At 41.2% G+C, this 24,676-nt stretch overlaps 1 protein-coding gene across 4 annotated transcripts in view; it reads right to left on the bottom strand.

Annotated features, from left to right (window-relative positions):
* Positions 1-2,398: 2,398 nt before the first annotated feature.
* The window catches only part of NTF3 (neurotrophin 3), a 74,622-nt gene continuing 52,344 nt past the window's right edge, over positions 2,399-24,676 (bottom strand). For 2 of the 4 annotated variants that reach the window (XM_018562698.1, XM_018562699.1), the window contains exons 2-3: positions 16,187-16,320; positions 2,399-3,711 (exon numbers count right to left, since the gene is read on the bottom strand). In XM_018562698.1, coding sequence (XP_018418200.1) covers positions 2,896-3,711; positions 16,187-16,192 — 822 coding nt within the window. In that variant the 5' untranslated portion in view covers positions 16,193-16,320 and the 3' untranslated portion in view covers positions 2,399-2,895. The remainder of the gene's footprint in view (positions 3,712-16,186; positions 16,321-24,676) is intronic. The other 2 variants (XM_018562700.1, XM_018562701.1) reach the window with 2 other exon arrangements.

Raw genomic sequence — 24,676 nt, 5'->3', positions numbered from 1 at the left:
AGCAATTACCTGCGAACAGCCATGGACACCATCAGCCTATCATTGATTTTACAGGCTTTCTGTCTGCAGCTTATTGGAAACACCCGGACATACAGCACCACCACAGAATTATGTTGATCCATGGCCATGGCCATGTAAATGGGACCTTAAGAGGGTCAGTTACTATGAACCTACTCATTGTCACTTCTTGTGACTTAAGACCTGTGTACATGGGCTTTTGTTTGCATTAGAACTGCTTCTTTCCCCAAGTCAATGGAAACGCAAAAATAGATTGAAACAGTTTGGAGCCGCTTAAAAAGAGCTAAAATGCACCTGTGAAGGAACTGACGATCATCTCAAAAAGGTCTCAAACTGATCTCAAGTGTACCCTGATGCACCTGAAAGCAAAATCCTTTCGCCCATATACACAAGCCCTAAAGTTGTAGAGATTCTTCTCATAGTGAATGTGAATAGACCTTTTTCCTAGTGGAGGTGGGACCAAAAGGTGTGGCAAGAACCAATGCTGAACACCAGAGATGTACAGTATAAAAACACCATAGAATGCAATTATGTCTTCATTAGACATAGAATAATATATACTTTCAAATGCAACAAATGTAATAAACTGAATCGGTCCTGAAATCGGCCTCTTGTAATCATCTGTACAGTAGAGAGAGAGACTAAGTACTCTGATCCATTAAGACTCTGCTGAGAACATGCTGACAGTAGGAGAGAGTTGTCTTCATCGGTATGCTGCTTTTTCTTTAACGTTCAGTTAAACAGAGGGTACAGGGATGGTGACCAAGCTGTATTGTTTAAAGTGACATTAAACACTGGAGTTAAACCTTAAAAATGCATTCAAGTACCTAACCTATTAACAAAAATGTAGCCGTTTTGAGTATCACTCTGTACACTCGCATAAGCTGTAAATCCTCAATTCAGCTCTGAATTGGTGCTGACACTGTCCTTCCCTCTGGAGGGGGGCTACTTTTGTTCCCCATGGTCCGTGTGTGTTGTAAAGTAGTCATTGCTCCAAGCTCACTCCCATGGTGGACTGCAATCTCACGTTTAGTTTACTAATTTGTATTGAGATTGTAGTCCATCACGGGAGTAAGAATAGAGCGGTGGCTACTTTAGAACACACACAGGGACCATGGGGAACAAAAGTAGCCACCCTCCAGAAGGAAGAACAGTGTCAGCACCAATTTAGAGATGATTTGAGGATCTACAGCCGAGTGATACACAAATAAGAGACATTTCCGTTAATAGTTAAGATACTTGAATGCATTTCTAATATTTAACTCCTGAGTTTAGTGTTACTTGAAATGCAGGACAGTAAAGTAGGGTCAGCAATCTGGCTGTGCTGGCTGGCAGGGCGGTATACATTTTCAGGACTGCCAGATCAAATTATAAACATTTTGGCTGGTAAGATAACCTTTCACATGCTGTGCTGTGTCCCGATATATAAATAAACTAGTGGAACTGGACTATCACTAGCAGCCATGAATCTTAATAAATATATATATATATGTCCAATTCAGTTCACTTTCGAGTTCAGCTATCTTGCCCTAGATTGTTCACTTCTCCTGCCTTCTCCAAACTCTTTACCCTTTTGTGAATAACCCTGTTAGTCTCAGCTAACCTAAATGTCAATGCCATAGGGGCCATTTGCACTGATAATCTGCATTGCACCTAATTAGGTCATTTTACATTAAAGCTGAACTCCAGGCAGATATAAAATGCAAATATTGATGCAGCTCTGTAATCATGTATACATCATTACATTTATTTTTTTAAATCCAATCAGTTTAAGTACCTATAATTGACTTGGTATGAGTCTCTTGCAGTCCTCTGTACAGCAGAGCTCAGACTGGGAGAGGGACATTTAGCACAAGAAGCCAATCAATTAATGTGCTGACAAGGAGAAGAAAGTCGAATGACAGAGAGATGAGCTCATAGTAGCTCATTGGATGTATCAAAAACATTGCATCACCACCCACAGACAAACATGTTATTTCTTGTGTTTTCCAACGCATTCAATGTGAACAAGACCTTACACAACCACCGTGCTTTTGTAGACATTTGTTCCAAAAATTTCAAAGCAGAAATGCAAAATAACCATTTTTATGCATATTTAAAAGTACAGTCCAAATGGCATTTTCAAATCTAAAAGCCCAGAACTAATATTTTAGGAATATGCTCTTAAAATGTACTGGAGCAAATTCAACATTCTCTCTTTTTCTAGGATAATTTTCACATATATATATATATATACGGTTTATTTATTTTTCCTCTAAGGTAGTTAAGCTTGGCAGTAACGTGACCCACTTTATAGCAAATTTTATCAATAATAGTATCTATCTTGGGCTAAAAACGCACAATGTTTTAGAAATCCAGAATTATAAAAACTCTATGTCGATAAAACAAAATCTTATATATACAAAGGAGCAAAATAAGTAATGTATAACATCACTGGAATCTTACCATTTGTTTTGCAATGGAACTTGTATTCTCTTTTTAATATTACTTTTTTTTTTTAATTGTCGAGGTAAAATATATTGAAATTGAATATAATGTGCATACAATTTATACATCTTATATATAGCGGAATTTGAAAAGTCTGAAAAGTCACTGGCAAAGAAAATACTGTATGACAAATACTGACACATCGTTTTTGGGTCAAATATACTGCTCGCAGTGGAATCACAAGTTTACTTTTTTTGTTGTTGTTTTTTTTAAATGCCCTACAGAAGGCACAGGCCTTGGGATCTGTTTGGAGGGGAGATAAAGCTTATATAAGTTTGCTGAAATTTAATAAATAAGAACATCTTATAATATATAAACAATATAAACATTTATATGCTACATGCATATTATATAATTTAAAGTAATAATTTATATAGTGAAGAGTTAAAGCTATGTTCTCCCGATTTTTCTCGATAATGCGCAAACGCAAGATGTGTCTATCCTGATCCACCTCCATCCCACCAGTTTGTTGTTTTCAGAAGTCAATGCCCGGACGTAAGTTTGGGATGCTTTACATTGAGAATTCCAGTGTTTGTCGTCAATGCCTCGGCATCCGTTTTTGACTGGCTTTGCATCCTTACATCGCGTCTCATAAAAATATTGCTTAACCGGTGAATTGCCAGACTTAATTTCCCCCAAAACAGTTACTTGGTGCCCCCGAATATCAATGGCATTCGACTTGTCTGTGACCCATAAGCTCTCGCTGTCGCAAACCGAAAATTCACCTCGGTGGCCCCTGTGCTCTGCGTATCTTTTCCTCCTTGACGTCCTATTTGTTGAGTGAGAATGCCCAACAAAGTCATCCATTAGATACAAGGGTGGAGGGTCCAAGGGTAAGTTCCCGCTCAACAGCACACGTGGCGAATTATAACGTCTCTGTCGCTGATGCTTAAACAGTTCTGTTTCCAATGAGGCGACCGGCTGAAAGTCCGATTTCCCACTTTCAAGGCTGTCATCAACCATATCCAGGTCAATGATGATTTCTGCTTTTGGTATTGTATTTTGCTGGTGGTTTGCCTTGGCGTTGGCCACCTGTTTGGAAACTTTGTTTTTTACAAGGTCGGCTTGCATGAGCTTTATAAAGAAAGAATTCATTGAGTTTTCGGGCAAATTCCTCTTATCCATGGTGGTAGCGTGGATGCCGCAAAGATAAGGAAGAAACATCACACAGAACAGGATGGACATCACCTTATTCACCTGTAAGATCTAAAAGAAAAAAAATATATTTTAAATCAGAATCTAGTTTAAGAATAAAACAAAAAACATTTTGTAGTGTGTTCTAAAGGAACCTAGAAGTCATTGCTGGCTTGTTTATTAAAAGTGCATGATACAGGGCTATCAACTTGATTCTGGCTTTCTCACCTATTATATCACTGTCCCGAAACAAGCATGGACCAATTAGAATTACCCTTGCCCATTACCCTTACCCTGCAAACATTGCCCAGGTCAGTGACTAGCCCGGAGCTTGCACCTTTTAAAAACCAGTTAGCACTGCCAGATTCTATATGCTCACAGCTTCTCTCTTTAAGGGTTATATGACAGAAATAAACCCATGTCATGTTTCTAATTAAAAAACAAAACAAAAAAAAAACATGTCTTCTGAATCTATAAAGAGTTTTAAAGCATTATTAAATAATGCAAATTGAAATCTCAGCTCCATTTCTTGTGACCCAATATGCTCTGACCAGTGCCACTGGGAATTTTGGGCAATCATTGATCATAAAATGTAAGCAAGAATAATCAAAGATAGGCTATGGTAGTACAACCCCTTCCTAATTAATGAGGAACAGATTGGCTTTGTCCTCCACTAAGAAGCTAGGGACAATACCTTTAAAACCTTGACTCCTATACACCATGATAAAACCCATACAATTCCTCATTCCATGCATGCTGTCTGTCGACACCAGGAAGGAACTTGATCAGCTTAGCTGGTACTTTCTTTTCTCAGCCCCCTACCAAACTGGCTTCTCTTTATTTATAAATGAACAAATTCCATGCTCTCTACCACTGTCCCATGGCATGGGTCAAAATAATGGAACATTTTAGGGAGTCCATCTATATAAAAAATGGAACCAGACAGAGGTCTCCACCCGTGCCCTATATTTACACAATGGCCATGGAACAACTAGCAAAAGCAATCAGACTTAATCCCTCCATCCAAGGGATAACTATCCAAAATTCTCAAAAGAAAATTGTCCTCTATGTTTATGATCTCCTCCTATATGTTACCAATCTTTGAATAGGTTTCCCGTCACTGTTAACCAAATTCCGTAAGTTTGGGTCTGTCCTTCTCAAATATATCTGGGCCAATAAACCAGCCAGACTAAGCTACGCAATTCTAACTAGATGCAACTAGACTCAGAAAGCACCATAAACTTTGGGAATCCATTGAGGCCCACATCTCTCCTATTCTCCTTTCCTTTGAACCTATCACCCCTTCGTTCACACTCCTGATGTCTCCCATTCTGCCTATCGCCATTAAAGAAAACACGGGATTCTCTACTTAATTCTGGCAAGATTTCCACTCACTTAGGCCCTATAACCCTATCAATGGTAACCAAGCACCCCTCAACCAAGCACAATATCTACTGCTTTCCTTCACTGGGAAAAACATGAACCTTCTCTGATTGCCCCAGCCCTAAGCTCCCAAACACTTAAATGCCTCTCAGGCTTACTACCCGATCGACCATAGGGTTGATCAGCCACATGTCCATTACTACGGGCTCGAACACTTTCAACTAAGAGACTTCTACCAGGCTCTGGGAACTCAAACCCAATTCCATAGACTCCTTGACTTATGATGAAATACATACCTCTTGTTTACTACCCACAAAATATCATTAGCTAGCACAGCTCAGGAAAGGGGCTACAAGATCCTGACCTGATGGTATAGATACCCAAGCTTACTACATAGAATTTTCCCAGACAGATCACCTACATGCTGGCGCTGCACGAATGACATTGGATCTATGCCTGAGGCTCCAACCTTTCTGGAATTAAGTTTTTACCTACATCATCATGTTACAGGGTCATCTATGCCCATGTCACCCCAGAGAGCCCTTCCCTATATTATTCCAGGTCCCCATCTTGATAGAAGAAGAGCTTGATCCGGTTTTTCTTGTTGCGCTCTCATTCCCAGACACTATAACTCCCTAACTTGCTAGACTATTTACGAATGGACACAACAACTCTGACCCCTGCTCCACCATTAACCTACAAAGACTGAAACCGCATATTTATGATCCATACCAACAATTTACCACTGTGTGAGCATCACAGATAGTCTACATGCATTATGAACGTTTCTGGAATTTGTAAGCCACTAACTACAGTACTCTCTGTTATACACATGGCCCTCCATTGTACACATGGTCATATGATCTCTTACATCTAAACTCACAGTCCCTTAGGGATCCCCTTGATAAACCCACTGAATTGATCTATCAATTTTGATACACATGTCACATTGTTCACTATTTTGATATTGGAATGTCTCATTCACCCAAATTATACCTACTTGAAGTTTCCACTGTTGAGATATACTCCTATTTCAATACTGTTGTGAAAAATCTTAAACAAAATCTTATTCTTTAAAAATGTATTATCACCAGACACATAGTTGATGTTTTATTGCAATGTTTACTTATACCTGACTGTTGGTGTGACCGTAATATTTTTTAAGCTTGCTTTTCTTTCCTATTTATATTATTGTATTGTATTGAACTTTTAGATTAACCTCAAGCAGGAGAAATGCTAAAAAAGCTACAGAGGGAGTGCATTGCTTTCAATGCGATGGGCAACTCAGACTTGCATAAAAAAATATGTCTATACCCATGTACATATATATTTACATGTTATACAAGGTTTTAAAACCTTAATTTCACGGATGGACTTAATGCACAGGTGGCAACCTATCACGGTACCACGCTTGAATTCCCTGAGCTCCTGAGAGCGACCCATTCTTTCACAAGTGTTTGTAGAAGCAGTCTGCATGCCTAGGTGCTTGATTTTATATACCTGTGGCCATGGAGGTGATTGGAACACCTGAATCCAATGATTTGAAGGGGGTGTCCCAATACTTTTGGCAACATTGTGTACACACACACACACACACACACACACATATATATATATATATATATATATATTATATACACACACTAATACATGTATACTGTACTGTATACACACATACGTACGTACACATAATAGATCTACTTCTATTACCAATGTAACATAATGTTCATGTGAAAATGAAGGCACGGCAATTAAACCAAGTTTTCAAGTTACCAAGTACCAAGTTACACCGAAAGATACTTTTCCACAAGTATCGTGTTTTTGATTACCCCTCAAGGCAATGTTTGCTTCTGCTAACCCTGAATAAACTTTTTCTTAAATGCATATATACAGCAAACTCCCAATGATCTGTCATTCAAGCAACTGGCACTCAAGCAACTGGCCAAAAAATATTGAGGACATAATGTGTCCTCGGTTTTCTTTGCCAGTTGATTGATAGGCACATGGACACCATAAAATTTTGTTTGCAACAACATTTATTTAGTTGCTGACAAAACTCTCTATTTACATCTTGCTGAATGTAAACAACGGGCAGTGGGCGCAGGACTGGATTTACTCTCCCTGCTGCTCCAAGGCCAGGTTCTTCAATGAAAACTGGGACATCCAAACTGAATTATCACCAAAACAGGAAGTGAGGGGAAATCATCCAGTGGGAACACTTATACCAGAGGGCATTTCCCTCACCTTAGATAATATTTCTAGTTCAATGTGCTTCAATTATTGGTAATTTTTTAAAATTTGTTTCAACAACTTTTAATAAACAAATGTTTAAGTGCACACTGCAAGGTCGTCTAATAAGAGGCTTAGTCACTTTCCCTACATTTACAGTAAAAAAAAAAAAGCATTGCAAAAAGAGTTTTAGGATTAAGGAAGCCAGCATGCCATAGTTCTACTTATGCACTAAGCCTAGTTTATATGGATCACACAGCTGATCCCTCTAGTTTTTGAAATGAGTTTCTAGCCTAGGTCCCTAGGAGTTTCTAGGGACTAGGGGTATGTGTAGTGACATCATCAGAAGCTGTGCTTAGCACTAGACATGTATCCCCGCAAAAATATGTTTCGTTCCGGGTCTATTCGGATTTCGGATGCGAAATTCAGTTCGTTATTGGGATTTTGGATCCCTCTGAATTTTCGTTTCGGAACGATCCACAACAGAAATCCACATTTGACAATGAAAATCACATGACAATGCATCCCCCAGCAGCCAATAAAAAAACAGCTGATCTGCCAGAGAACAGTCACATGTCCGATTTAGTTTCATTTTGACCGAAATTCGGATGGAACCCGAAATTACGTTAAATGACCCTTTGGATTCGTTTGCATTCGGAATTCAGAAATTTGGATGCATTCAAATGTCGAAATTTAACGAAATTCATAGAAATATCCATTTGGAACAAAACAAAATGTACATGTCAACTTAGCACAGAGTTGCTGCATACACGGACCTGGTGGTATCTAAGATACTGCTTTATATTTGGGGGTAAACTTCAATCCCACTTAAGGAGGAACTCCAGTTATGTTAAAACTTAACCCTTACTCACCTGATCCTTGCTCCTGTGACAGCGAGCGCTCGCCTATCTTCCCCTCCACTACACTCCAGCTGTGGTATGTCCCTCAGCATCATCACATCCTATAGACTACATTAGACATGATGATTTCATGGGTCCTTAGACCACCGGAGCACAGGGGAGAAGAGGCTGTGTGGAGCATTTTACCAGCCAGGTGGGTTTGAGGGTCAGGTAAGTAAATATTTTTTTATTTGAGTCCCTAGATAAAAAAAAACAGTTAACCCTTGCAGTGTGGGGTTAGCCCCTCTCTCACACTGCATTGCCTTGTGCTGGCAGAGCTAAGTAACAGCCACACCCTTAACATAATGCTTGTATCTTGGAGAAGGGGAGGGGTGTGTCTGACCGGGTCTGTTTCCATACTGGCATTGTGTCTTACTTTGGTGCTTATTGAACTGCATAGTAATATTTGGACACACTGTACAGTTGCTATAACAGGAAGGTGGAAGAAACAGTATAAAAATGGAGGTTGTTAGTACAAAGTCTTTCTATTTCTGTTTCTTCAGTTGCTGATCATTTTAAAGCCTTTCCAAATCAAACATGTACTTTACTTTTGAAGTGGAAAAGTTCCCTTTTAGGTAGCATGAACCAAAAAACTGGATTCCACTTATACCTTTTCATATTCCATCTGTTGATTCTTATGTGAAGCTCCCTAAAACACACATGGCACCTTTCCAAGTATTGTGCAACTCTACAAAACCCTGTTTACAATTTAATTTGCAGCTTAAATGGCCTTGGATACTTATGAAACAAAGAGAAACTTTAGCCGGCTTAACAAATGTCAACATTTGCCGCAACTTCAATGACTGAGATAAAATGTGACATTGGAGTTTTGAAATTGTTCAGCTTCCCCAAAGGAGCCAAAGCTTAATATAGCAACCCAGCAATTGCAGATATGAAGATTTTGCAAAACACTCTGGTTCAAATCAGAATACATGATTCTCTTGCCTGAGTCGTCCTCAGTTGAACTGAGTCCTTCAGTCAAGGCTTTGCCTATGGTGTTCACATGAAATAGAGGCTTTAGTAATTAGGTCCACGGGCTGTTCTTGGACCAGCTTACAAGGACTGTCGTTGAAGTCTGATCACAGATGGATGCGTACAAGACGAGAGACTGCGACTGCATTCATCTGCAACGGGATAACTTAGAAAATGTTCTCCAACTTTGCAGACTGAAATTAAAATGTATATCAGGGCAATAAAAAAAACATATTCACTACATCTCTGCAACACCCGCACCCTATGCGTTGTCTCTTTAATGATGCTGAAAGTTACAGAAAAATACCTGGGGATCTGCCAGACATCCAATGAGCTCCTAACATCCTGTATTAGGTGACAACAGTCAACGGCAAGAAAACATACTCCCTGAATTGTTGAATGCTGAAGAAAATGGTGGAGTCTGTGGCACTGGAGCAGAGGGAAAGTAAGAGACAAACGCTGCCTTGCTGTGATTGACAGTTGCTGACCTGTCAACTTCTTAAAGATCAGTTGATCACACACTTTGACTTACAGCTCCTTAGTATTCACAGCAGCATGAAACATCGATCTATAAATTTGTTTACAGCGCTATGGGCAAAATAAAAAATTACATATGCAGTATGATGCAGGCTGACAGCAGTTTTTTTGTATCCCCCTCCCCCATAACACGGTTGATCATTGTAGATCCTACCAGTAGATCCATTATTTTTCCACTTCTTTTCACTGGGTGACAACACGGTTTTTCTGCAGTAAATTCACACAGCAGTGTTGTCACTGCAGACAGGATGATATCTAGTCTTAAATAGACTTTTGAAAGAACTCTGAGAAACTGTAGAGGAAAAGACCTTCAGTGCCTAGGCAAGGGTGACATCATCGTTACGGTTAGATCCCCGATGCAGAGTATCTGAAATCTTGCAGTGTGCCATAATGGCATCTCTATACTCATCACTACCCGGGATCTGGACAGAAGCATAGTGACCTTACCCCCTGCAGTACAGAGGACATGGAAAGGTAAGTATATTAACCAACTTATTTCCCTACAAGGCTTTTTTTTCTTTTCTATATCTTTTTAAATCAGCAGAAGATGATGGGGAGGGGGTCTAATATACACTATATTGCCAAAAGTATTGGGATACCCCTCCAAATCATTGGATGCCGGTGTTCCAATCACCTCCATGGCTACAGGTGTATAAAATCAAGCACCTAGGCATGCAGACTGCTTCTACAAACATTTGTGAAAGAATGGGTCGCTCTCAGGGGCTCAGTGAGTTCAAGCGTGGTACCGTGATAGGTTGCCACCTGTGCATTAAGTCCATCCGTGATATTTCCTTGCTACTAAATATTCCACGGTCACCTGTTAGTGGTGTTATAACAAAGTGGAAGCAACTGGGAGCAACTCAGCAACGAAGTGGTAGGCCACGTAAAATGACAGAGCGGGGTCAGCACATGTTGAAGCGCACAGTGCGCAGAAGTCACCAACTGCCTGAAGAGTCAATAGCTACAGACCTCCAAACTTTGTGTGGCCTTCAGATTGGCACAACAACAGTGCATAGAGAGCTTCATGGAATGGGTTTCCATGGCCGAACAGCTGCATCCAAGCCTTAGATCACCAAGTGCAATTCAAAGCATCGGATGCAGTGGTGTAAAGCACGCCGCCACTGGACTCTAGAGAAGTGCAGACATGTTCTCTGGAGTGACGAATCACGCTTCTCTGCAGGCAATCTGATGGACGTGTCTGGGTTTGGCGGTTGCCAGGAGAATGGTACTTGCCTGACTGCATTCTGCCAAGTGTACAGTTTGGTGGAGGGGGAATTATGGTGTGGGGTTGTTTTGCAGGGGTTGGGCTTGGCCCCTTAGTTCCATTGAAGGAAACTCCTAAGGCATCAGCATACCATGACATTTTGTACAATTTCATGCTTCCAACTTTGTGGGAACAGTTTGGGGAAGGCCCCTTCCTGTTCCAACATGACTGTGCATCAGTGCACAAAGCAAGGTCCATAAAGACATGGATGAGCGAGTTTGGGGTGGAGGAACTTGACTGGCCTGCACAAAGTCCTGACCTCAACCCGATAGAACACCTTTGGGATGAATTAGAGCGGAGACTGCGAGCCAGGCCTTCTCATCCAACATCAGTCCCTGACCTCATAAATGCGCTTCTGGCAGAATGGTCAAACATTCCCATACACACACTCCTAAACTCTTCCCAGAAGAGTTGAAGCTGTTATAGTGGCAAAGGGTGGGCCAACTCAATATTGAACCCTACGGACTAAGACTGGGATGCCATTAAAGTTCATGTGCGTGTAAAGGCAGGTGTCCCAATACTTTTGGTAATATAGTGTATGAAGCGAAATTTGCCAGCACGGTCCGCTGTAAGCGACAGAGTCACTTGAAGGAAAGAAGACTATTGTGAGTGTCCCATTAACTGTTGATCCACATGCATTAAAACAATTATTGGGTGTAGAGTTTTACAACTGTGTCTTTGGCTCCCAGTCGGGATGTATAGAATGTTCATATAAATCCTGGTTCCATTGTAACAGTTTCCTGTTTAGAAGAGGGAATGAAAGGCTAGCCTGGCAGTATAAGTCTTTAGAAGAGCCAGGTCACTACACTAATAAAGTCCCGGGCTTCCAGTAATGAGATTACCACCACCATTTCCAGTATCCAGGTGCACCAACTGGTCATGTAATTAAGGGCGGCCATCTAATTGAGACTACATGTGTGCTGCTAATAACAGGCAGCGGAATAAAATGGAATCTAAAGGGGTTTTTGTAATATGTAGAACTGATCAGCGTAATATGAGTAAGGTTATTGTTACAAAAAGGTGTTACAGTCTAAGGAATTTTAAAACAGTTACAATTTCTTTCTTTCAGTGCAGGTCTATCGGTCTGCTCCCACCGAGTGCAACAACACTGGCTAGGTGGCTTATTCTGTGATTAAGGTTATCTGGGTACCAGGTAAGCAAGAATGCTGACTGAACTGTCTGGCATACAGGCGGACACACGGAGAATCAGATATATGTTTTTCTTACATATATCTGGCATGTATCTGACATGTAAGCAAAAACCTGCAACAGCAAGCAAATTATGTAAAAGTCACATCAAAATTACTTACAGGCAAACCTGACGTTAATAGCTTGCCTAAAATACACTGCAGTCTCTAAGGTCCTATCTTACACTGCTACAAGGTTTTAAAAAGGACTTTAATTACATGCCTTTTTCCCATTTGTATTGTTAAAAATAATTATTAGTTCAATGTGACCCTTTGATTTGCCGATGCAGGGTATAGGGACAGGTTCACTTTAAAGAGACCCTGTCACCAACCTAAACAGGGACAGGTAGAAGCACAGAAAAGTCAAGTGTTTTAGGCACTTACTTGCAGTGTTTTTTCTTTATATAAATTATTTTTGTATTCCCTTGCAATGTAACTTTCAACTTCCTGGAAAATTTTACTTTTTCAGGAAAAGTCAAATCCCTCACAACCCCCTCCTTCCTTGCACATCATAGCTCTCTCCTCTTCTGGAAATGTCTAATTACTGTTTTTGCAGGCCACCTCCTTCACCACTCCCTTCATCTCCCTATATCCAAAGGTGTGTGGGAGGAGATGGACCACGACCTTCCTCTAGTCAAACAGGAGCAATATCTGGGCAGCTCAGCAGCTCTTCACAAAACTGGGGGGGGGGATACCCAAAATGCAAAATCCACATGAATGAAGACTAAACAAGAGTGTCAAGTAATTATCTCAAGAGTAAAAATAAACCTTACTGGCTTCACAAATGGCGACAAGAAGATATACACATTTACTGCATTTCGGGGGTCAGGAATCCCCCTTTATCAGGGCTTAAACAATGGACAGCGGGACACGCATAGACTCTAAACTTACAGCTCCTGTGGACAATCCTACATCTCAGGCAGGAGTGGAAATCTATGGTGTGAAAAGATTTTTACCAGCAGGTCAACATTTGTACAAGTAAGCCTAATCTCACTGCATAACCTTTTATGTAGCTGCTGTGGAAGAAGCAAAGTTGAATACTATAGGATGTTATTAAAGTAACAGCTCTGAGTCTTCTGGGGCTGCTGACATCACATCTAAGATGAGGGCATGCCGCAGAAGTCTTGGTGCTTTTGGATGTCTACACAAGGAAGGTTTTAATGGTAAATAACAATAATAAAACTGCCATGGTAAATGCACATATAATCTTATGGGAAGATTGTTGTTGAAATGAACAGTCTGGTGACAGGGTCTCTTTAATGGTGGCCCAAACAGTAGCACATACTCACATTCTCTCCGTTACAGCACTGCTTAGGTAAGTCACAAGGAGCAAAGAAAAAATAAAAACAGGTACTTTTGGGAAGGGGAAGAATGTGACTATTCTCCATCCTCTTGCATGACAGCGCTGGTGCTTGGTGATTGGCTGCTCATTGCTTCCGCACTGGAGATTGTGACATCCTAATCCTTCTGACGAGATTGCAGGAAATGCTAAGTATCCCAAATCTCCGCACATGATGCACTAGAACAGTGCAGCAGGTTGTTCTTGTAAATTTGAGATCCCCATTATTCCCATGATCTCGCCAGCAGAATCTGGATGTTACCTTTACTTAGGAGCCACAGATGGAAGCCAAGGGTAAAGTAAGTTATATTTCATAACAATTTCCTCCTACAGGTACACGGGAGAAAGGAGGCCTGATATAATGGGTTTAGATGATAACAAGCCAAAGTGATAACAAGCAATTCAGAATGCCAGCTGTGCCCCTAATGACACACAACAAGTTTCCTACATATATGGCATGATTCTGGTAAAAGGTGGCTTGGCTCAGTTCCCTGGAGGTCCGGTGCATCTGCAAAATGAGATCTAGCTGTCAGCTTATAGCAGAACTGAAACCACAAGGAAGATTCAAAGTGCTTCCTTTAGATGTAAACATAGAAGAAGACAATAGCAAAATATTTTGTGGCTGGTAGTGCAAGAAAAAAAGAGATAATGCTTGTGAAAGCGATGCTAAAAACACTTTCATAACTGGGACTGATTTGATTAGTTGCTGTGGATAACAATTTAAAGCCCAACTCCAGGTTACACCCCAAGTTGGTTAAAAAGCTCCAGCAGCAATGCCCAGAAGTCTCAGGACAATACTGCAAATGCAGGTCTTTATGGACTTGCCCACCTGAGGGGGTGTCACCATCACCACGCTCTTTATTCAAAGTATATTAATACAGACAGCCAGACTTACATCATCATGTCAACACCATTATCTGCATAATGGAGGACTACCCACCTTCTGTAGAAAACTTGAGGAAGAGGACCCAGGAAAGCACGTGCCTTGTCGGAAGACTTTTTTGGGAAAAGATGGGTATATTAAAAGGAGAACTATGAGGTTCACTCACCTCATAGTTCTAGCCAACCTGTGACAATGAGACTGTCACAGGTCGGCTCAGTAGAGCGAGAAGTGAGCGAACACATACCACCGTTCACTCACCTCTCGATCCTGTCACAGCTCTCTGCCGTGACAGGGGAGGGGCTGAATTCCCCCCTCCCCGCTCCGATCCGCCACCGCTGACTGGCGGATCGGACGGCGGGTACAGCTGGCTCTGCCTCTAGATAGGCAGAGCCAGCTGTCACTCATGCAGCTGGGCGGATCCAGACATAATTGTCGGGATCCGCTTCAGCTGCGGCGTCTCAGTATACCGCGAGCAGTAGCTTGCGGTGTACTGTGGCGTCTCAGTATACTGATCTTAGGGTGATGGGAGGACGCTAGTTTGTGTCCTCCCGTTACTCTATGGAGAACTATGGCGAAAATCCTTAACACCATAGTTCTCCTGTAACAAAAAACTGGAGCAACTCCAGAAGGTGATAGTGGGGGACTGAGCACGTAATTGGGCTTCAAACGACCACTATCATGGAAAACTATTTCTTCTGCTACCTGTAGATGGATATTATATATAACATAATACATATTTAAAAGAGAACTGTAGACAAAACTTTTTTGGGGGGGGGATTAGTCCTCTTTTTGGTCAAAGGAGTAGATTTACTAATGTACTCCTGTGACCCAAAGTCAGCATTCTGCAGGCCACTGCCTGCTATATGCTGATAGCGCAGAGCCATGCTGACAGCTTACTTGGACTCTCTAAAGCCAGAGGCAACTGTGCCCACCCTCTTCCCTATCTGTCCTTCCAATGAGCGCTGGAGGAACAGAAAGGGGAGAATCCCTGCAGGGAGCCATGACTGACAGTCACCTCTCTATGCAGGGAGAAGCTGGGAACTGAGTGATCAGCGGTATGCGATCACTCAGTTCTCGATCTATAGATCTATATATCTATCAGCGTGTGACAGCAGAAGTGTGACATGCTGGCTCTAACTATTAGGAAGAGTACATTTTACTCTGCTTATATTTCTCCATTAACCCCTTCGTGACTGACGACGTACAGTGTACGTCGTCAGCATCGGGACTATTTAAACAGACTCCAGGCGACTTTTGCCGCCGGGACGCTGTTTAAACTTGTAGAGCCGACTGTCGGCTTTACAACAGAAGCGATTCTGGTGACTTACCTGTCGCCAGATCGCTTCTGTGTCCCGAAGGGTCTTGGCATTCAGAAAATATATAATGTGTGGGGGTTTTAAGTAATTTTCAGGCCTAAAATGTGGAATATAACATGGGTGCAAAAAATGAAAAAAAAAGGCCTCAGTCATGAAGGGGTTAATATATGAATTCCTATACAGTTTTCAATGATAGTCTATTGACACAGCGCCGTCCAGAGACTTGCTCTGAGACATACACGTAAAAACACAGGACAGGTACAACAGCGCGTATAGGTATTGGGCACATAATGAATTCCCCTGTGTATATGTCTATATATATCTATACAAAATATGAGCATTTTAAAATTGCATATCTATATCACCAATTAATATATATTTAAAATATTTATTTATTGTTGGTAAAACTTTATTTCCCATATTACTATGGCAATTACATATTACAAAGCACCTTTCACATTAGTCCCTAATTTAAATGACAGTCTCTATGAAAGTCATAGAAAACACACACTCTAGGGTCAGATGCCAAGTAACCTACCAGCATGTTTTTGGGTTGTGGAAACCAGAGTACCTGGAGGAAACCCACGGAAACACGGGGAGAACATGTGATAGCACATAAGGCCTGCTTAGTGTCCACCCTCAGTTCCACTGTTTTGTTCCCCTTCACGGCTGCTGTAAAAAAAATAAAAACAGACCAGCCTGCAGTTTACTTTATTGGAAACATTAGATCTGTCAATCAGGAAAAAATAGAACAGCTGAAATATGTAACTAATCAAAGGACAATGTTACGGTGTATATAAACTTAATGCAAGGTCACCTAAACAGGAAATACAAAAAATTAAAGCCTAAGTTTACTTTTTCTTTAATTTTTGCATTCAAGCCTGGAAAGCATTGCAACTGTGATCAGAGCTGCAACGCACAGGCTTCTGCACATTCTCTCCCAGGCAGAGCTCGTGCTGAGGTATGGGGTTACAGTTAAGAGAGATGGGGAAGGACAGCACATAATTGGGTGTTCAATGTGAACACAGGTTGACTTAGCTAAGTAAACAAGCATTGTCCTTCAGTAAAGCATTGTCCTTTAGTAAACCTGCTGCCAGTGTCTCCATACAGAGTATAAATCTCAGGGATCAGTATCTGGGTCTGCTTATTGTTGGAATAATTTTAATGTCTACAACATCACTTTGTTCAGTCAATTAATATGAATAATTTGAACAATTTATGGTGGATTCATCTTCTTCCGGATTGCTGGTGTGCGATTTATCCCACAGGAACAAAAATAAATAACTGTGGCTATATAATAACACATAGGGGTCTATTCACAAAGCTGCCAAGGGCAGCCGAGTGAATGACCGATCAGAAGTGAAGTGAGCCGAACACTGTTCGGCTATTCACTTCAGGCTGGTACGGCTGATTTCAGCCGTACATCGGCTTGCTTCGTGTGGCTTCGGATCAGCCGAACATGCTCAAGTGCAGAAGGAGTTCGACTCAGCCGATCCAACATCTGGATCGGCTGAGCCGAACCTCCGGCAGGCTTCACACTGCTGTTCGGGCTATTCTTGAAAGATCCCGAACAGCAGTGAAGAATAGCCGAATGCCGCCGAGCGGCATTTGGCTCGGCTGTTCTGCTCGGTCCCTCAGAGGCACCGAGCAGAACAGAAAAAGAGTGAAAAAAGTAGAAAAAAGTTAATAGAAAATGATTGTGCAGAGCTAGCAGTGACAGCTAGCTCCGCCCAATAGTTTCCTATTGTCCGGCGGCTCTGCTGCTGTAAAAAAAAAAAAATTAAAAAATTTAAAAAATCTCCCGGGCGCTCTGGGAGCCCCCCGCTCCCGGCCGCCAAGAAGAGAAACCCCGCTGTGTCTTTTTTTTCTTTATTCTGACACGAGCGATGTCAGAATAGAGAAAAAAAAAAAAGACGAATTCCCATTCAAAAGCATTGGGAGTTTACTATTGGCTATTTCAATTTGCAATAGCCAATAGTAAACTAGCATTGTACCCGCCCTCTGCTGATGGACCTGATGGGGAACTGCAAAAGAGGGCGGGTACAATGCTAGTTTACTATTGGCTATTGAAATTGAAATAGCCAATAGTAATGTCCCAATGCTTTTGAATGGGAATTTTTCTTTTTTTTTTTTTTCTCTATTCTGACATCGCTCCGTGTCAGAATAAAGAAAAAAGACACAGCGGGGTTTTTCTCCTTGGTGGCCGGGAGCAGGAGACTCCCGGGGTGCCAGGGAGAGTCAGCTATTTGGAGATCAGTGTCCCTGGTTAGCAACCAGGGACGCTGATCTCTCTGAAAGTGGCCGGAGCCAGCCGTAAGATCACGGCTGGCTCCGCCCAGCTGTCAGAAGCAGGCTGTCGGCCGGCCAATGGCCGGCCGCTCGGCCAGCTTCGGCTTTCAGCACGGCTCAGCGCTCGACTGAGCTGCTCGGCCGTGATCGGGAGCTGTACGGGCTATTGTGAATAGCCCGTACAGCACCCCCTCGGTTCTCCTGAACCGAAGGGGTCCTGGGGCCGAAGCTAGCCGAAGGATCGGCCGAAGCTACGGCCAGATCCTTCGGCAGCTTTGTGAATAGACCCCACAGCTAAAAACCACAGGAAATCAAAGTAATGGAAACCACTTGGCCTCGTGTTTAAGATGTGGATGAAAGGAAAATTGTGGCTTTGCCCCCAATCAGATTTCATCTGATATTCCCTAACATGCTCTAAATATATGTCAAGAGCAATATGATTGGTTGGTAAAAGCAAAACCTGAGCCGGGTTTGCTGCCAATGATTCAATAAAAGGTAACAGTGGCAGTGTTGCCTAAAACAACCATTAGCATTTTGCCAAAGCAAAAAATAGGTCATTTCCGCTATTACAATGATCAAAGTTCATCAACAATGTACCTATTGCTCCTAATATCTGATTTTATGTCTGGTGAGCACATTGGTCCTGGTTCATCAGCCTGCATTATCACTTAAGGCTTGCTAATTAGCACTTAAAGGAGAACTATGAGGTGAGTGCTTTTCACTCACCTCATAGTTCTAGCCGACCTGTGACAATGAGACTGTCACAGGTCGGCTCAGTAGATCGGGAAGTGAGCAAATACATACCGGCGTTCGCTCACTTCTCGATCCTGTCACGGCAGAGAGCCGTGACAGGGGAGGGACTGGGTTCCTCCCTCCCTGCTCCGATCCTCTTGATAGGCAGAGCCAGCTGTCACTCACACAGCTGGGCGGATCCAGACATAATTGTCGGTATCCATTTCAGCTGCGGCGTCTCAGTATACCGCGAGCAGCAGCTTTCGGTATACTGCGGCGTCTCAGTATACCGCGAGTTGTAGCTCAGGGTATACTGAGCTTAGGGTGATGGGAGGACGCTAGTTTGTGTCCTCCCGTTACACTAAGGAGAACTATGGGGAAAAGCCCTAACCCCATAGCTCTCCTTTAAGGCATGCTGAAATTGGATACATTGGTACTGGTTGACAGGCGACTTTATCATGCTTAGTCCTGCCCCTTGAATGTCCATTGGTTCTATTTTGTGCTTTCTTGTTCATAACAATAGCGATTTGATAAAATAGGGGGCATGAAGATTGATTAATTAAACCACAAAAAACATAAGAAACAACTTAGGGCTTTCGAGGTGCCAAGAACTGAATTACAGTATGTATCTAAAAATCAATTTGTTATTGATACAGATATACATTAAAATGTTTGTAAAAACAAAAATTGCCATGTGTCCATTTTGTTTGTTGCGATCAAACATACAATAATAACATACACAAATGTTGCAGTCAGACGACTTTTGAGCTCAAGAAGGAAATCAGAATAGATCCAGGGACCAAATGACTCGCAAGCTGATATTCTCCATGATATATCTGCCCATCTACAGCAAATACAAACATCTGCTTAGGACCTCTATTCTAAAAAGTTCAGAATCAGGTGAAAAGTTAGCTGGACTGCTTGGATTGCTTTTGTTCCCATTCATCATCAAGCTACAATAACGTACGATTTCTACCTACAATACCCAACTGTCTACTGAAAAGGTCAAGGAGATAGAGAGAGGGAAAACATGGCTCAGTAGTCCACTACCATCACAAACTTTGTTGCTTCAGAGTGCCCCCTGCATAATTAAATATAGAAAATGTTCCACCAGCTTACATTATCAGATTTCATTTAAGACATTAACTTCTCCAAAGGGTCTAATACAATACATACAGGCCTGTATGTACTGCAGCAGGCTGCCTGGTATCTGCCACTGTTTGCTGACACTAGTTAGTATATTCTTCCACAAGGTAGTTTCATACAGATAGCCCTGTAGTATTCCATCTACAGTGAGGTTGAGTACCACCTGTGGTACATAAGAGTTATTTTAGACACTGTTGTGTTAACAATTTGTATTAGTTTGCAACGCTACTGTGTCATGGTCTTTCTGTAAAGGATATACAACACTTTGGAGATATTCATTTGTCAGGACCTGGCTATGACTCTTGGCATCCCCACAGACCTAAGCACTATTTGGTCAATGGTTTGCACAAAATCCCATGCTCTCTTCAGCATTCATGTGTATCTGTAAATGGCACCTTTTCAGACTGGGCTAGTGTAATTAGCGGTGTGCCTCAGGGTTCTGTGCTGGGTCCCATATTGTTCAACTTATTTATTAATGACATCGGGGAGGGTGTTAACAGCGATATTTCAGCGATTGCGGATGACACCAAAATAGGGAGGGTAATAGACACGGACTTAGACACTATAACATTACAGGAGGACCTGGATAAAATAGGGGAGTGGGCATTAATGTGGCAGATGAGGTTTAATGTTGATAAATGCAAAGTAATGCACTTTGGAATTAAAAATAAACAAATGGGTTATACAATTATGGGTATGCCGCTAGGGAAGTCAGAAATGGAGAAGGATTTGGGGGTCATTGTAGACCACAAACTGAAAGGTAGTTTGCAGTGCCAGGCTGCTGTAAACAAAGCTAGCAGGGTTTTGTCCTGTATTAAAAAGGGGATGTATTGCAGGGACAAGTCTATAATTTTGCCACTTTATAGATCATTGGTTCGACCTCATCTGGAGTACGCGGTCCAGTTCTGGTCACCAGTACTAAGAAAAGATGTCCTTGAGTTGGAAAAAGTCCAGCGAAGGGCAACCAAACTAATTAGGGGTATGGAGGACCAGAGCTACGAGACGAGGCTACTAAATTTAAACATGTTCACATTGGAGGTGAGGAGATTAAGGGGGGATATGATCTCCATGTACAAAATGTTCAATGGTGGTAGCAACATTAGCGATGAACTGTTTACAATTGACTCCATTACAAAAACTAGAGGCCACCATCTAAAATTGGTGGAAAAGAAATTCCAGCACAAGGGGCGAAGGGGGTTCTTCACAGTAAGATCAGTTAGGGTCTGGAATTTCAGCAAATAATGTGGAATTGTTCAAGAAACTTTTGGACGATTTCTTAAGGAACCGTAATATACAGGGGTACAGGTACTCCTAGAATGAGATCCTAATAGGTTGGACTTGATGGACTAATGTCTTTATTCAACCTAATAAATACCAAATACTATGTAACTATGTAACTATGTAACTATGTGTTCTGTCATATACAGGGCCCATCTGTCCTCTTCCTATTTGTCAATCTTCAGTATAGGGCCCTCATCTCCTAAGCACCCTAGTCCCTTACCATTTGCACTGAATGCAATCAATATATTACCTTTCGGTTTCCAGAGTATTTAAGATTAGGTATACAACCGCTTCAGAGGAGTTCACACATTGTGCTGCTTCTGTTTCTATCATACATGCTACAGTCTTATTGTACAATTTCTACACAATGTGATGAGCTACCTAGATAATTCAAATTAGCTCTATCACTACATAGTTGTTGATAGATTTAATGGAGACACTGTACAATGTATGGTCTACCCAAGTCTCTCATCTGTAGCAATTGTGTGGCAAACACAGAATGTATACTTTTTCTCAAAACCTCTGTGATACGTTGTTACTTCCGATGTGGCATCTTTAGGTCTGGGAGCATGAGCCTAGTGGCATTTCTTGGCAGTCAGTCTGTTACTAGTAACAATAAAGAAGATGCAAAAATGCCCCAAAAGGAATAACAGCTCACACAGGAATAGGGAAAAGTTCACCCTTCCATAGTGATGATTATCATTTCTGAACAAAGGCTTAGATATAAATAGTTGATATTTGGATAATTCTCATATAAACTGTATTTGTCCATGAATGGCTTTGTATTGAGACATTTATACAGTAAAACTGGATTACTGTGCTAGCATACTAAGAAAAAAGCAAAGATTCCTTGTGTAAAAGCAATATGAACCCTCCCCCCCATAAACATATATAATTGGAATATTTACAGGAACATATTTTTATTAAAAGGAGAGGATACAATTACTTAAACACTGATTACAAATACTTGCAATTTAAATATTTGATAGATTGTGTTATAAAATATAGATTTCTGATGCCAGATGGGAAAGTATCTTTATGTTTCAAAATAGTATCTTGGCAGGAAACGTGGAGCAGGATAGTTTATTTCCATATTATTTCTTCAACTGCTGACACTTCGGAAGTGATAAGAACTATGAAATACACAGTTCTGTAATCTGCACATAGTGGAGTGTCACTTTAGAATACTTGCACAACATATACAGGTTTTCTTGACAGATCTGTAATTTTACAATTCTTAATTATTGCTTTGTTCTGTCATCAAATTATTATAATCCTAAAACCATATAAAGGAAACAGCCCAAAAGTTTGTAACTAGGAAGCAAAGCATAATAAATAAATACTTCAGGTGTACTGATGAGTTTATCCATTTGTTCAAAGTAGGATTTAACCCAGAGACCAATTTGTGGTAAATGAATGTTCATCAAAGATCTTGGATCAGGTAGAAAAAGGTTCTATAGACCCCCCCCCCCCGGACCCTTTACCAGGTAACTGAGACACACACACTGTCATGGAGATGTTCATTCTCCACACTAACTGAAATGGGGGACCACACACAGTCCTGGAGATGTTCACTCTCCACACTAACTGAAATGAGAGACCACACACCGTCCTGGAGATGCTCACTCTTCACACTAACTGAAATGAGGGACCACACACCGTCCTGGAGATGCTCACTCTTCACAACTGAAATTAGGGACCACATACTGTTCTGGAGACATTCACTGTCCACACTTACAGAACTGAGGGACCACATACTGTCTTGGAGCCGTTCACCTTCCACACTACACTAACTGAACTGAGGGACCACATACTGTTCTGGAGACATTCACTGTCCGCACTAACAGAACTGAGGGACCACATACTGTTCTGGAGTCGTTCGCCTTCCACACTACACTAACTAAACTGAGGGACCACATACTGTCTTGGAGCTGTTCACTGTCCGCACTAACAGAACTGAGGGACCACATACTGTCCTGGAGTCGTTCACCCTCCACATTACACTAACTGAACTGTGGGACAATATACTGTCTTGGAGCCGTTCACTGTCCACACTAACTGAATTGGGGAACAACATACTGTCCTGTAGCGATTCACTGTCCACACTAATGGAACATTAATGTTATCAATTGGAAGAGGTCTCAGGGTAGGATTCCATGCCTGCTATAATGTTACTCACCTATTAAAGGAGTAATATACACTTATTAGGGTACAACCTAATAAGAAAATAAGATATGTCTTTATATGGGCAATTACATCACATGGGGTGGGAAATCCCATCCCTCAATTCACTGTGCTCTGCCAAGATGTCTCCCCTCACTCATTCACTTCTCAACAGGGACACAGACAGCAATAAAAACCTGACAGAGGCTATGCTTCCCAATCCAAACAATACTCAAACTTGTTAAAAAAAATGTAATTGGGTTGATATACTAAATTAGTATAGGATATTCACTTTGCAAAATGTATGTTCACTTTGCAAGGTGAATGTTGGTAAATAAGGTGAACATGTGTTCACTTTAAATACCCTATCATGTGTAGAAGGAATAGCACATTATTGGGTATTTAAAGTAAGCATAGGTTCACCTTATTTACCAACATTCACTTTGCTAAGTGAACATCCTCTACTTCTTTAGTAAATCAAATTCAAAGATTTATTACATAGTGCTCTGGGAATCATTTCTCATGTTAGAGATGCTTATTTATAAAACCATAGGATAATAAAACCAGATACAAAAGAACAGTTTAAGAACATATAGAATCAAAACACACACACACTACAATTGTGCAAAATCTGTTATAATTTCCCTTTCAAGGTACATGATGGATGAAATTGAAAATTATATATTTAAATAGTTACAGGGAACTACTATCCCAGGGCTTCTGTTTTTTTTTTTATCCCTACATAAATGTACCATGGCCTCACCACTTAAAGTCCCCTTGATGCTGGTAATTTGGCATTCTGGGAACACCAATTGCTCAGCCATACAAATGTGCAGACCAGGTATTGTCTAGGTGCTACAGGCTAATTATCTCTGAGACAGAGTGAGGACAGTTGTACAGCAAATAATATTGTAAAAAGAAGCTAAAGATATACTCAGATTCACATGTCAGTTGAGATTTGCCTGCAACAAAGTAGAGACAAATCAGACAAAGGAAAGAGAAGGTCCTTAACTCAAAGTGACACTGACACCATTATTACATTCAAAATAAACATGTCACCTGAAAAGAAGGCTGTTAATAAAGGACACAGTAATGATGTAGAGGTCAACAGGAGGAACCTCTGAGTGCTGCAGGGGACACAGGAAATCAACACTCTTAAAATATCGGTTTCCCAACAGTTTTCCAGGGAGGATTCCTCAACAATGGTGCAATGTTTCCATGATGTGGGCATCAGGAGAGGTAAGTATTTCCAGTAGTCTTTTTAAGGTGACATTCTTATTTTGACTCTAATATCGACAACAGAGTGCCTTTAAATATACTGCAGTCTTTTATGGATAGTATTAGCATTGCATTAATTGATTTATTTAGACTTGTTATGATATAAAATTAAGCACTGTACCACGTAGTTCTACAGCCA

This window comes from Nanorana parkeri, unplaced genomic scaffold (genome assembly GCF_000935625.1).
Source record: "Nanorana parkeri isolate BGI_ZX_2015 unplaced genomic scaffold, ASM93562v1 scaffold592, whole genome shotgun sequence".
In the NCBI taxonomy this organism is placed as follows: Eukaryota; Metazoa; Chordata; class Amphibia; order Anura; family Dicroglossidae; genus Nanorana; species Nanorana parkeri.
This window is presented reverse-complemented; position numbering and strand designations above follow the sequence as displayed.